This window comes from Dipodomys spectabilis, unplaced genomic scaffold, assembly GCF_019054845.1.
Source record: "Dipodomys spectabilis isolate Male_0828 unplaced genomic scaffold, ASM1905484v1 ptg000067l, whole genome shotgun sequence".
Lineage (NCBI taxonomy): Eukaryota > Metazoa > Chordata > Mammalia > Rodentia > Heteromyidae > Dipodomys > Dipodomys spectabilis.
Window position 1 is genome coordinate 6719311 of NW_024870744.1, and position 14406 is coordinate 6733716.

At 56.5% G+C, this 14406-nt stretch overlaps 1 protein-coding gene across 2 annotated transcripts in view; it reads right to left on the reverse strand.

Annotated features, from left to right (window-relative positions):
• Col5a1 (collagen type V alpha 1 chain) overlaps positions 1–14406 on the reverse strand; it is a 143163-nt gene that overhangs the window by 48083 nt on the left and 80674 nt on the right. For both annotated transcript variants that reach the window (XM_042681059.1, XM_042681060.1), the window contains exons 26-31: positions 10149–10193; positions 9316–9369; positions 5443–5487; positions 3575–3628; positions 2126–2233; positions 1354–1407 (exon numbers count right to left, since the gene is read on the reverse strand). In XM_042681059.1, the coding sequence (XP_042536993.1) occupies positions 1354–1407; positions 2126–2233; positions 3575–3628; positions 5443–5487; positions 9316–9369; positions 10149–10193 (360 nt within the window). The remainder of the gene's footprint in view (positions 1–1353; positions 1408–2125; positions 2234–3574; positions 3629–5442; positions 5488–9315; positions 9370–10148; positions 10194–14406) is intronic.

A 14406-nucleotide genomic window follows, 5' to 3' on the forward strand; every position in this document is an offset into this window, starting at 1 on the left:
GCCTGCGGGCACGCCTGCAGCTCTGGACTGCTGGCTGATGTTGGGAAGACAGGGAACTGCTAAGACCCTCTGGAGGTAAGGCATACCCCCACATCCCTGACATTTCATTCCTGGGTCTGTGAACTCTCTGATCGTCCCACAGTGGCCCCAGCTGAAGTGTGGGAGCTTGCAAAGTCAGAAATGAATGCTAATTTATGCATGGACTGTGGCATCTGACAGCTATTAGACACATGTCAGCAGAAGGACTTACAGGCTCTCATCTGGCAAAAGTCCAGTCACCCACTATGTGTGGGAAGGAAGGCCACAGCGGACACCTGGAGAAGTGGCCGCCTACCCCGGGGCCGGTGCTGGCTGTGGCCGTTGGCAGTCTCACCTCTCTGGTGGTGTGGCACCCTGATCTAGGCACTTGGGCATTTGTTCTAAAAAGAGTTTGCACATTTCCAGACCTTGCGTTTCCCCCACAGGAGCCAAGCTCCACCAACCTTCTCCTACGCCCACCTGCACGTCCAAGCAGGAGTCAGGACTGGAAGATCTGGAGCGTGTGGGTGACAGCCCAGTGAAGGATCTGGGTCGTGGTGGTGACAGCCGCCCAGAGGGGGCCCCTCACATAGTTTCAGTGACATACAGGGATACACAGAAACCTGCCTTCCCCTTCCCCAAAATGCTGCCTGCCCGTGAATCACACGCCAGGGATCTTCTTTCCCAGCAGATAAGCATTTAAAAAAAAAATAAACATGCCCATTGGCCCCTTTCCCCAGCACTGGGTGGACAGGAAGCACTGTGGCGGACAGCTCAGCACACACAGCTTTGTGGCCAGCTGCCTCTCCGGCAGGCTGGGGTGTGTAACAGGGGGTGGGCTCTAGTGACAGGGGCTTTCCCCACCCAGCCCCCACTCTGGTATCACCAGGCCCAGGCTCCAGAGCCCCCCAAAGGCACTGAAGCTAGCAGGCAGGCCATGGATATGGGCAGGGATACAGAGCCAAGGACAGCAGGACACTCTGAGACTGACACCCGGTGTCCAATGAGACGAGGGGAGTCAGGTAAGGAAGAGCTGTGAAGATGGAAAGGTGACAGTGACAGAATGAGATGCTCTCTGTGACCCATGCCACCCATCAGGCCCCCAGGCACCAGTGCTGCCCACTGGGCAGGCTCCAGCCCCATCGCTAAAAGGCTCATCTCTGTCCAACTTGAAGTGGGTGAAGGTAACACAAGTGTTTACAAATACAGAGCGTGAAGCCACAGTAAGGGGTCACTCGCTGAAGCCCCCCAAGGCTGGAGCTCGGATGAGGCGGCGTGGGTGTGGAGGGCATCGTGGGGTGTCTGTGTATCTAGTGTCAGCTGGGTTTGAATTACCTTTGGCCCCTGTCTTCCTGGGTATCCGGGTAATCCTGGGACTCCAAGCTTGCCCTAGGACAAGAATCACGTGATTGTAAACACAGTGTTATGCTACCAGAGACTCTGAGCAGACCAAGCCAGCATGTTCTGGGAGGTTTGGAGGGAGCAGGAGGTAGGGTCCAAATATGAAGGAGACTGTCCACCCAGGCAGGGGTCCCAGCCCGTCCTCTGGAATGGACTCTAAACACTCACAAGATAGGATGTGTCCAACAGACCTCCACAGGAAGAAATTCTGCTCTGTGATTTCTCTTATAGCCCATAGCTCTAGCCACAGGGAGAGACGGGACAGGAAGTGTAAACACTCCATGGTGCCCCTTCCTGCCAGGCTAGTGGGGACAAGACGGGGCGGGCATTCTCCGCTGGCACAGAGCCTACAGAAGCTGGCAGGTGCAAGTGAGGTACAGCTGCCTACCAAGAGCCCTCCAGATGAGCTGAGCCTCCAGGGAGAGGAGGGGACACTGCTGTGACCATAGGGAGGAGACAGGGCTTGACAAAGATGGGGTCCTCCTGTGCCGGAGGGGCTCAGATCCCTGAGCTTTGCAACACTTGGAGGAAGATGCTCCTCCAAGAAGCTGCAGGGAGCTCAGAAGGAAGAGGACCTGCTCGGGTACCCATGCCTGTGGCAGCCTCGGCCAAGGCCGCGGAGCCCCAGTCCCGGCAAGGCTCCTATCTGGAGCCTGCAGAGCTCAGGTTCCCTGTGGAGCGTGGCTTGCTGTCCTGCACCACAAACCTTTTCCCCGGTGGGCCCCAAGGGACCAGGATCACCATTGGGACCTCCACGGCCCTTGGGGCCTTCAGGGCCATCTTCTCCCCTGGGACCAGGTGGGCCGATCTCGCCCTGCAATCACAAGAGAGGAAGTGAGAGGGACCCCCACAACTGCACCCCTGACTGACCTTACTGCAGGGCCAGAGCTGCTCCTGGGGACTCCACTGAAAGGAATCTGTCAGGGCAGGCCCTGGGCCCCCCTGCTGGATGGCCACAGCGCCCCCCACATGCACCATGTCCGCAGGCTGCCAGCCCGGCTTCCTAGCCCCCTGTCTCTTGGCTAAAATGATGGGTGAACAGCCAGGGAGTAAATCACTGCTTCTCAGAGCGGGGGGGCCTCCTCCTGAAACTCAAGGTGGCATCAAAATCGACCACAGCCCTGGCTAGGCACAGCTAGGAGGCTCCAGAACATACACCAGAGACAGGCAGGCTTAAGACTGGCCTATCAGCACCCTCAGCTCAGGGGAGCTGCTGAGCTCGGTCAAGCAGCTTCCAGGAACTCGCACAGGTCATTACAGTAACGTGACCACCATCCTCACGCCTTTTTTCCTATAGCTTTCTCTCTCAAGGCTGGTGCTGTAGCACTTGAGCTTCTAGCTTTTGCTGGCCCATTGGAGAGGAGAGTCTCATGGACTTACACCCTGAGGCTGGCCTCAAACTGTGATCCTCAGATTTTAGTCTCCTGAACAGACAGGATCACATGCCTGGCTCATTCCCAAACTCGACCAGCCTCTAGACTGATCTCTGATATCTGCCTCCTAAGAAGCTGCAGATGCCTGAACAACCCCATGTCAGAAAACGAACACACACGCGTGTGTGTGCACGCACACACACACACACACACACACACACACACACACACACAAGTACAGTACACCCTGCTTCACACTGGAACTCTAATGTGTCTGTGAACCGCTCAGGCAGTCACGCAGTACCCGAGTGGGGTCCATGAGCAACACCAGAGCTCTTTGGGGGCCAGGCTGGTCGAGGAGCGCAGCAGAGGATGGGCTAGCCAGCGACCGGCTGTGACCTGAGCAGGCATTCTGCTTCCGGTCAGCGTGGACCGTTTTCCTCACCCCCCCTTTTCAGGCCCCTCCCCGCATCTACCCTGCCATCTACACTACCAGCTATAAAAACAAGTTCCCACTCCCCACTGATACAGGACCCAGGGCAGAGGGGCAGGTGAGACCCGTGCTCCTCCCAGCCCCACGGTCACCAGGTGAGACCTAACCGCTCCTGTGAGCAAGAAGTCCAAGAGGGGGTGGCAGGGGGGCCAGAGAGAGCCAGGCTCCAAGGCCCCAGACAGCCCTGCTCTCCAACCAGTTGTCCCTGCATCCTGAGAAGCTGCTCCGTGGCCACAGACACCCCGAACGCTTTGCAGGGCCCCAAGCCCACCATGTCCCCAATACTCACTCGGTCACCCTTGATGCCCATGTCGCCTTTGAACCCAGGGAAGCCATCTTCACCCTGAATGTGGATGAGAGAACACCTCAGTCCAGAAAAGAGAACTCGCTCCCCCCACCCCTGTGGACCCGCCCAGAGGCCCCATCCCCAGGCTGCAGCAGGAGCCAGGGACAGATGGTCTCGAGTGCCCGCCATTGTGAGGCCTAGTCTCCCATTCACCCAGGCTCAGCGGGTCCCACGCCCCGCAGCCAGAATCTGTGTGCCTCCCCAGACATCAGCCAGGCCTAGCTTGAATGTGAACAGATACACAGCTGGGCAGGAGTGACCATGCCCCTGGGCACAGTGTGGCTGGCTCAGCACTGCAGTCTGAGACTCAGTCTGGGGGGGGGGGGAGCACGTGAGATATCCCCCCAAAGAAATGGAGCTATCCCTCTGGCACTGGACACGTGAGAAATGCCAGCTTGTGGGCACAGTGTGCTATCTGGGAGCCATTTGTGAGAATGTTAAATGCCAGTGGTGTGATGTCCCCTTCACACTCTTGGTCTGGATTCCCTCCACCTGGGGAAACATGGAGAGGCCCCTGGAATACTGGTGTGTGGTGTCTGGCATCGGGGAGACGGGTCTAGACCAGGCCTCCCTCACACCATTCAACAGCCGCACCGAGGCTTGGTCCTAGCCACTGGCAGCCCCTACTCAAGCAACAATGACCAGCCCCAAGGCCCCTGTCCAGTGTCCAGGAAGTGTGGTCACTTATCAGCTGTGGCTACAAATCTAAACCCAGAGCCATGCGTCCCCAGCACTGCCCTGAAATGTCCCCAGGACCAGCTCAAGCTCCTGCTGTGGCCCCGTGGGACTGCCTGGTTAACTGTCCTGGTGAGACAGGCCCCAAGTGCAACCCAGTAAGCCATACGGGTGGGGTGGGGTGGGGGCACAGCCCGGAGAGGGTAAGGGTGGTGGAGCTGGGACTCTGGGGCTCCACCTTCCACCGGTGCCCGGTGAGGAGAAGGGGTTCACTCTCCCTAGGCTCCACCCGCCCCTGCTTGGCAGGCTCTTCACTCTCAGGCCTTGGGTCCCAGCGCCCCTGGACACCTCAGTCTGCCGCAGAGGGATGGGGGTGCCCTGCTGAGAGCGTGTCCTCCCTAGGAAGGGCAAGGGAGGTGCTCAAAAGGACCCGAAGGAGAGCAGGCGGCGGGGCAGCGGGGCCCCCCTCTGAAGCGGTGCCAGCTCTGACCTATAAGCCTCCTTCCACCCAACGCGAGGGACAAGAGCGGAGGCCACGCAGCCCTGCCAGGCTGGGGACGGCAGGGCAGCGGGGTCCCTGAGCGCCCGGGCTGGCAGCCCATTCGGCGCCTACCTTAGCTTCGTGTTACCCAGAGGAGTCCATCTGGGCTCTGATTTGTGCCTGGCTTGTCTTGGCAGCATGTGCCGAGCTATGGCCACTTGTTAATTAACATGGGCAGTCACAGAGCTAGCCTGGCCTACATGGGGCAGCCAGGTCCTGACAGTGCCCTGCAATCGTGCACCCCAAGTCAGCCCAACCTTGTACAGGAGTGTGTGACTGCTAACAAGCAATGAGCACTGGCTGATGCCTGCCAGGAGAGCCTGCCAGGAGGGGCGGGGGCAGTGTGCACCTGCCGGGTTTCTAGGCCAGGGCCCTCGTGGGCAGGTGCACTGGGCCTGACCGATGACACCCCGTGGTTCCCAGGTACCCAGGGGCTGGCTCTCTTCAATGTGAGCTTCTTCCTTTTGCAAACAAACACATTTTCCCACCCAGGAGCAGCCATTCCTCTCGGTGATCAGAGCCGGCCCCTCCTCTGTTCTGTGTGACGCTGGGCGCTGCTGCTGGCAGGGCCAGTCCGCCCTGGGGGGACACTCACCTTCTCGCCCTTGGTGCCCTTCAGACCTCGGATGCCATCTGCTCCCTGTGTGGACAGGAAGGAGAGAAGAATGGTCAGAAATGCTTGGACAATATAATACTCGGAGGGCCCAGAAGGGCGGGGCCCTGGCAGGTCCTCGCCGGCCGTCTCCCTGAGCAGGCCTCCCACGTCTCCGCCTTGGGAGAACCTTCTATAGCCCCTCCCGTCCTCATACCAACTGCTGGGCCCACGTGAGGCCCAGCGTCCTGATTTCCATGGCCGTGACTCCTAACCATACAATAGATGACCCTTCGTGCTGAGCTCTGGGTCTACCTGGGTCCAAGCCCCCAGCTAACCCCTCCCATGCTCACATCCACCTGTTTGGGAAACTCCTATCTCTCCATCCTCAATAGAGGATGCCAGGGGAGGAGCCAGGACAGACAGGTTCCGGTTATGGTTCTGCTCTGTGGCCCCTGACAACATCTTGGAGTGTTGCATGTGTCCGCCTCCTTATCAGGTAGTGTAGTGAGGTCATGAGGACCCTGACCTCACTGTGCTCAGGGAGAGGAGCGCCCGGGACAGAGCCAGCACACCCCAGGTACCAGGAGAGGCAGGTGCGTGCCACCCGGTGGTGTTAATTCTGTATCATCCTGGGCATGACACCTTACAGCATCCACTGATGGCTAACAGTGGCCGTGGCCATCTTCTCTCCTGCCAAACACCCTGGGAATTGGCTGGCCCGGCACCACAGAGCCACACCCTTCTCTGGCAAGGCCAGTGGGCCTCAGGACTCTGAGCCAGGTGACTTTTACCTACTCTACTTTTACCGACTCTGGAGGCTACCTCAGGCTGTCTGCCTGGAGAGGCCAGGCTTCCCTAGGCCTTCAGGCTGAGCCAGGCCCAGGGAGAAGGCAGGGGCTGCCAGCTGCCCCCTGGTGGCCAGCACTCTCTCCGGCGGGCTCTGTGGTTTGGAGTCCCACTGGGTACCGCACCCTGCGGGCATCTCCACAGAAGCTGCCAAGCCCCACAAAGGTGACTCTCAGGAAGTGGATGCTTCTTTTTGAGGGAAACTTGAGTTCCTGGGACTTGTATAAGAGAAGACCACCTCAAGCACCCACGAGACTCGTGCATACAGCAGGTGTGATCTCGGATATGAAGGGGACTTGAGCATCATGGCATCCAGGTCTACCCTATTCAACAATTCAGTCTGAGACGGAAGCCAGCTCCTGGCTCCAGCTTTCCTCTCCCTGGCATGAGTCCGGGACACATGGGTGTGAGGGTTGGCCTCCTTCTGGTAGCTCTCAACTTCCTGACACAACTGTCATCCCTCTCTCATGCCTTACTAAAAACAAGAAAGCTAGTCGGGCACCGGTGGCTCATGCCTATAATCTTAGCTACTCAGGAGGCTGAGATCTGAGGATCACGGTTTGAAGCCGGCCTGAGCAGTAAAATCTGTGAGGCTCTTATCTCCAATGAACCACCAAAAATCCAGAAATAGAGCTGTGGCTCAAGTGGTAGAGTGCCAGTCTGGAGTGAAATAATCTCAGAGATAGAGCCTAGGCCCCAAGTTCAAGGCTCAGAACTGGCACAAAACAAGAAACAAAAAGCAAAGTGAGCCCAGGTTCCTCCAGACACACACAGACTGATGTCTACCATTCTATAGCCGTGGTTCTTAGGGTGGCGCCCCGGAAGTTGGCATGGGGTTATTTTCTGTCATGGGCCACCTAGCCATGCCGGGGTGCTTGGCAGCTTCCCTGGCCTGTGTACTGGATAGAAATAGATCCCTCCCCCTGATTTCTGTGAGATTTCCTGTAGACTGAGAATGGCTGGCCCAGAGCATCTGACACACCCTGTGTGGGCCAGCACTTGGGGCGAGGAGCAGAAGAGACAGAACAGTGGTCAGAAAGGAACCGCTGGCCTGCAGGAGCGAGCCCAGAGGGGCTCCTGCCCAAGGCCGCCCTGGGGGTTCTCACCTGGACTCTCCTGGGAACCCACCCATGGCCTCGGGAGTTAAACCCAGAAGGACACCTTCAGAAGGCGAGGCGGAGAAACCCAGAGGGAGGAGGAGGGCCCGTGAAAAGAAAGGGACACAGGGAGACCTGCTGTGGCCAACTTGGTGTGTGTCCCCAGAACTCAGGACGTTAACCAGATAACCACAGCATCACAAGAGGGGCTCAGCACACAGCACACCGCACACACCAGGATTCAGGCCTAGCACGAGAAAGGAGGAAGCAGGAGGTGGGGCCACTGCGAGGACGTCAGGTGTCCCTGTAAAATGGCCTCCCGCCCTCCACCATGGAGGACACAGCAAGGAGGCACAAGCACAGGGCAGCCTTCCGCAGACACCGAACCCACCAGCACCTTGACCTTGAACTCCCCTCCGCTAAGGGGGAAATGCACTTCTGGCAACTATGGCATCTCTGCACAGCGCCCAATGCACTGAGGAAGAAGATGGAACTCTGGTGGAGAAATCTAGAACTTCTAACCAATGCCGGACCCCAGCTCCGGCCTGTGTGGCCCCCACGTCCACTCTGCCCATGGTCGCCTACCTACTCGCAAACAGGAGGCGGAGCCTCTGCTTCCCCAAGGGAAACTGATCTCAACCTTGGTTTTCTGAGTCTTAACTGGATTGCTTAGGTCACCAATGAATTTTAATCAGACAGAGAAGAGCATTCTCCACAAACATTTTAAAGCAAACACCTTTTAGCGTGCAGAAGCAGCTTTATGCAATTAGCCATGGAGAAGAGCTGCCAAAGGCAGCCACTATGCAACAGGAATTTGTAAGACAAACATGCACGGAGCTCACACAATCCTCATTGCTGCTAATTATCACCCCTGGAAAACCGAGGAGGCGTTTGGCTGGGAAGAGCATACTTCAAGGAGAAACCTGACTGCTGGAAGCTCCCAATCCCTGGGGGTAGAGCTCTTGTCCACGGCTCTTGAACTTGGGAAGTCCTGCCTCCTGGGTCAGGAAAGTTGGGGCCACTCAGAAACAAGGAGGGGATCAGGCCCTGGATCTGCAGGGGGAACATCAAGACTGGGTGTGTCCTGATGGGGTGCTGCGCTTAGTATAATAGGGAGCAAGTCACAAGGCCACACTTGTATGTGCGATCATAGTGGGCATGGATAAAGCTCCACAGGCCACAGGGACAAATAAGGGGTGTGAGTAGGTGTGTACCAAGTTAAAATCATTTTGACAGGAAGATGGGCTTTAACGTGCAGCGGCCTGTCTGTCCTTAGAGAAGGAAGAGAGACCTGGTCCGCACACCTCTTCTCCATGCACATCCTGTACTTATGCATGGACTGCTGCCCAGGGAGCTGAGAGGCAGAGATTAAATCCTGTGGTGCGCAGCAAACCCAGTTAGTGGGACGGTGGGGACGGTGCGTGGATATTGCTCTGGAGCTCTGGGCCCTGCTTAACAAGGTTGTGGGCCTTCTCACCGGCGGAAACACGACTGCGAACAACTCGACATCTCCCTTGGACTCCGTCTGGCAAGCTCTGCTCTGCCCGTGCTGGTGACGGGGCCTCGCTCTCGCTCACACTCCTCCCAAGTGTAAGCGGCTTGCAGGACCCCTGGGAAGAGGCCAGGCCCTCCCCTCCCTAGGACCCGCTGCTGCCAGGGGCTGAAGGGAGTCCTCCTGTCCTCACAGGTGGCCAGTGCTGGGCACCTGCCTCGTCACAGGCAGACAAGGGGGGACCCCGGCTGTGAATCACTCTCACCGGCTCGGCCACACCGTCCAGGGCCCTAGTGTCCACATGCCCGACTAGAAGGGCCAGGCCACGCCAGGGTGACAGGTTGAGCCTCCAAAGAACTCACTAGAAAGGGCCAAGCCGCCTTCTCCAACCCACTCAAGACACCCCAGAAGATCCCAGGCCATGTAAATTCCTCTCACCTTGACTCCACGAGGGCCTGGATAGCCTATGGGGCCCTGAGGGCCAGGAGGACCCTAGAAGCAGAGAAAAAGACCATTAGCCTGGGCAGCCCATCAGCCCCCACCAAGAGCCCCTGGATGACTCCCCCACACAGCTGCCAAAGGAAGGGGGGCAGCAGGCGGAGCTCTGCAGGATAAGGGGCCTAGAGGGCCAGAGCTGCCATTAGAGAGATGCATCCCAGCCCCGCCGGTGGCTCAGGCCCATATCCTAGCTAGGCAGAGGCTGAGAACCGAGGATAGAAGCTTGAAGTCGGTGAGCCTCTTATCCCCAATAACCCCCCCAAAAGCTGGAAGTGGAGCTGTGGCTTAAGAAGCAGAGCACTAGCCTTGAGCAAAAAAGCTCAGGGAAGGAAGGAAGGAAGGAAGGAAGGAAGGAAGGAAGGAAGGAAGGAAGGAAGGAAGGAAGGAAGGAAGGAAGGAAGGAAGGAAGGAAGGAAGGAAGGGAGGGAGGGAGGGAGGGAGGAAAGGAGGGAGGGAGGAGGAAGGAAAAGAGGAAGGAAGGAAGGAGGGAAGGAAGGAAGGAAAGAAGGAAGGAAGGAGGGAGGGAGGGAGGGAGGGAGGGAGAGAGGGAGAGGGAGAGGGAGAGAGAGAGAGATGCATCCCAGCCTAGGGGCCTTGGGATGAAGACAGCATCCAGCTGGGAGGAGACAAGGACCCCTTGTCCAGGGAACTGGACAGTCCAAAGGCCAGGCCAAGAAGGGGTGAGAGCTCACCGGACAGGGTGTCTACCCCCACCCCGCCCAGGGAGTCGTGCAGCAGCTGGCTGCTGGGGACAGGGGACAGGGAGTCCCCACCTGTCCTCCTTTCTCTCCTGGAGGGCCTTCTTTGCCAGGGTGCCCCTGTCACAAAAGAAAGGACATTTGTTAGCCAGAAAGCAGCTCTGAAGATCCCCTCCACCACAGCATTTGTAAAAGGTGACAGTAATAGCCAACCTACCCCCAGATTCCCCCTCCCAGGAGAACAGGAGAGCCAGTAGGCCACCCAGCACACTGGGGCTCTCTCGCAGCTCGAGACCTTGGCGGCTTCCTCTACAAACTGGGAGCACGAAGCAAGGCCTGGCCCTGGTCAGGTGACAGTGCCATCCGAGCAGATGCTGGGGCATGCGTGCTGCCACATCAGAGCCCATCCGCCCTCCAGGGCTGAGTCCACAGACCACAGACATGGGACAAGGATGACAAGGGCACTGCTCAAGGTCTTCTAGCCAAATGGACCCTCTGAACCATTGCCTGGGACAGACGGCAAGCAACAGCCCCCAGGACGCACAAGCAAGCAAGCACCTCACCATCTGCCAAACACAGCGCCTGACTGCTGGGGAAACAGCACAGGCAGAGAGGGTCTCCCGTCACCTGACGGAGGAACCTAGTACCCCAGTCTTCATTCAAGAACCTCAGCTACACCCAGAGGCTCCCAGAGGCATGTAGGCTGAGCAAAGGGGAGAGCCGGCCTGCGTCTCCATTCCCACCTGCCCAGCTGGGTCTGGACCCACTGCATTTGCAGGAACACAACACTCTCTGCTTTCTCTCAGGCCCAGGTTGGTCTTCAGGCTTAATGCCCAGGATTCATAACCCAAATGTAGATGTTAAGAGCAGCAAGACCCACAAGAGGCCGTAGTGAGGTGAGGAGGTTGGCACTGTGTCTGGATTTTATTTCTCTGCAGCCTTGGACAAGTCACTCTTCCTCTCCGGGCCTACCCTTCCTCCAGTGTGACTATGACGCACGTGCAATCTGGGGATCTGGAGCTCTCCGCCTCTAGACCCTGCAGTGCCTTCCAGAAACCATGTGTGCTCACAGACCCAGAGGCTCTCAGGGCCGAGCTGCACCCAGACAGCGTCTGGGGAGGACATTTTGCTCAGCTGGCTGGGAGGGTTCTCTGTAGGCCTTTAGCACAGCTCCTGATTATGAAGGAACTGGCGTGGGTGGGCATCTGAGGGGGGTCCGGCCAGGCTCTGAGCAAGGGGCAGTGCCACCCAGATGCAGGGACACCAGGGGGACTGGTGGCTTTCCCAGCCGTGTATCAGGATCAGCAACCCCCACAGCGAGCCCAGACACACGCCACACCTGTGGTTATCAGTTACTCCCTCAGATGCGTCTTCACTTGACTGGGTTTTCAGGACCAGAGTCGGAACTCACATTTGCTCAGCTTGCTTGCTCAGCTGGTCTTCCACCACTTGAGCTTTGTCTCCAGCCCTGCATTTTGATGGTCATTTTGGAGATGGGAGTCTTATGGGCTTTTCTTCCCAGGCTGCTTTTGAACTATGATCCTCTAGATCTCAGCCCCCTGCGTAGCTAGGATGGCAGGCGTGAGCCACCAACGCCCAGCAGATGGGTTTCAAATTCTATTGATTGGGGAGTGTCTACGTGGAGCAGGAGACCCCAAACTCATTTGCTAGCCACACACTCACAGAGCGTGGCTGAGAGGAAGCAGACGATGGAAGACTTTTCTGTGGGAAAGGCTAGCCTGTGCTCCTCTTCCTGCTCATTTGCATTTTTTAATATTCTATAATAAGCATTCCTTCCATAATGGTAAGATAACAAAGCTTAAATTACTTGTATTTGATATTTTTCTGATTAAAAAAGTGAACTATGTTCATTGTAGACAATTAGGCCAGGGGAAGAGGAAATTAAACTTCTTCGGGACCTCACCCCTCGGAACGGCGGCAGGGCTAATTGTGTGACAAGCGCTTCCGATCCATTTTCCATGCTCACATGCAGGCCCAGCAAGCAGGGCGTAATATGTTTTAAATTTAATATTAAGACACGAGCATTTTCTCATATCGCAGAATACTCACTGAAATTCTGTTTTTACTGACTCCATAATATTCCATCAACCTGTAATTCATTTACCTAACACGTCCCTGTTTGAATACTGCTGGCTACTTCACCGTGTATTTCAGGGCTTGGCATCTGCTCGGAATTCCCTCCCACTCCCCTCTCTTCCCCCAGCTCTGACTTAAAAGTTTAGCTGCAAGGCGCCATCTTGGGTGAAGATGGTTTAAAATCAGTTCCCTCTCTGAGGGCAGAGGCAGCTCTTTATTTTCTGGGTCCCATGCTTTGCCTTGCCCTTCTTTTCTTTGCCCTGCCTTCCCTTCCCTTCTGCTTTCAGTCCCTTCAGATAGACCCGCACAGCTATGGCCACCTTCACGTACATTTTAAAGCTTCATGGTTGGCTATTTAAAGACACAGTCTACAGCGGCTGTTGGCACCACCAGCCCCACTCCACCACAGGATGTGTGAAAGGCACCCACCCCTCTCCAGGGACCTGACTCTGTAGAGGTTTCTGTGTGAGGAGGGGGATCCTGGGGCAGATCAAGCCAGGTGTGCCAAGCCCAGAGTGAGATGTTGGTGGGGAAGAAGAGGCCTCCTCCCTGCAGGGCTGTCAGCCTGGCACACAGTCATGGGTGCTCCGGGCACTTTGTCTACTCCAAGTGAGAGAGGCAATGCCCAGGCTGGGCCCGTACGACACTGTGGAGACAACGCAGAGGCTCACTGATCTCCCTGGTTATTTAAAATAAAAATAAGGCAGAGGGGTGGGAGCTGAGCACTGGCTCACGCCTGTAATCCTAACCACTCCTGAGGCTGAGATCTGAGGATCTCAGTCCAAAGCCAGCCTAGGCAACAAAGCTCAAAGACTCTTATCTGCAGTTAACCAGCAAAAAGTCAGAAGTGGGGATATGGGTCAAATAGTAGAGCATTAGTCTTGAGCAAAAAAAGCTAAGGGATAGTGTCCAGGCCCTGAGTTCAAGCCCCAGGACTGACAAACATACATACGCACAAAGTGTTACATGATGAAAGTCAATAAATATGTCAGTTAAGCCTGGTTCTGGTGGCTCATGCCCGTAATCCTAGCTACTCAGAAGGCTGAGATCAGAGGATCACCGTTCAAAGCCAGCCTGGGCAGAAAAGTCCGTGAGACTCATCTCCAATTAACCACCGGAAAATCAAAGTGGCGCTGTGGCTCAAAGTGAGCTAAAATTGAGCAAAAGAACTCAGGGACACGGGGCTGGGAAGGTAGCTCAGTGGTAGAGTGCTTGCCTTGCATGCATGAGGCCTTGGGTTCGATTCCTCAGCACCACATAAGCAAAAAGAAAAAAGCCGGAAGTAGAGCTGTGGCTCATGTGGTAGAGTGCTAGCCTTGAGCTGAAGAGCTGAGAGACAATGCCCAGGCCCTGAGTTCAGGCCCCATGCCCTGACCCCCCCCAAAAAAAACTCAGGGACAGTGCCCAGGCCCTGACTTCAAGCCCCACAAACAGAGGAGTGGGGGGACGGGGAGAATGTAAATTAAGGGCAGAAACGGTGCCTTGGAAAAGATGAATCATTTAGTTTCCAAACTCATCCAAGGCCAGGCCCATGCATCCTCCCTCCAGCGCCTGCACAGGGGAGGCGCGGCCCTCACGTCCTTCCTCTAGTACCTGTGCAGGTGAGGTACAGGGATTTGTCTGCTCAGAGCAAGGGAGGGAAACGTGGGGCTTGGAGCTAGACCAATGGCTCTCAGCCACAGAATGAGAGTTGACAGCTGTGTGGTAAAGAGTCACCAGCTAACCGCCAACACATTTAACTTCTTGTTTAGTTTTTAACGGTGTTATTAAAACAATAAAACACACTCACTGTCTTAAATAATTAATTCAGCTCATCTTGTTTTCTGAAATAGCCTCTTTCAGCAGCAAGTAAACACTCCCGCGAAATCCCAAACCAGCATCGCCATACAGCTGGAGGGTAGGTGTGCATATATCCACCGCACACACCTGAGCTTACACACATGCAGACCCGAGAACACACGCATGCACACACTTGAGCAGCTCCTTCCCGCATACCCCTCCCTCTACTTGCAGCTTGGCCACAGACTGGTGTCACTATTTCCAGCCAGTCTCTGATCTGGCCCCACAGCTGTGTGCCCACGCGACCCATGCACACCTGTTTCACGCCCTCCCCAGTTAGCACGTGAACACTAAAAATACACTTCCTCTGCCAGGGAGGCGCACGAAGGCTGGGAGAAAGCCCAGCCCAGGCGGCAAGTCAACATATTCCAGCAAGGAATCAACTCACTGGGTTACG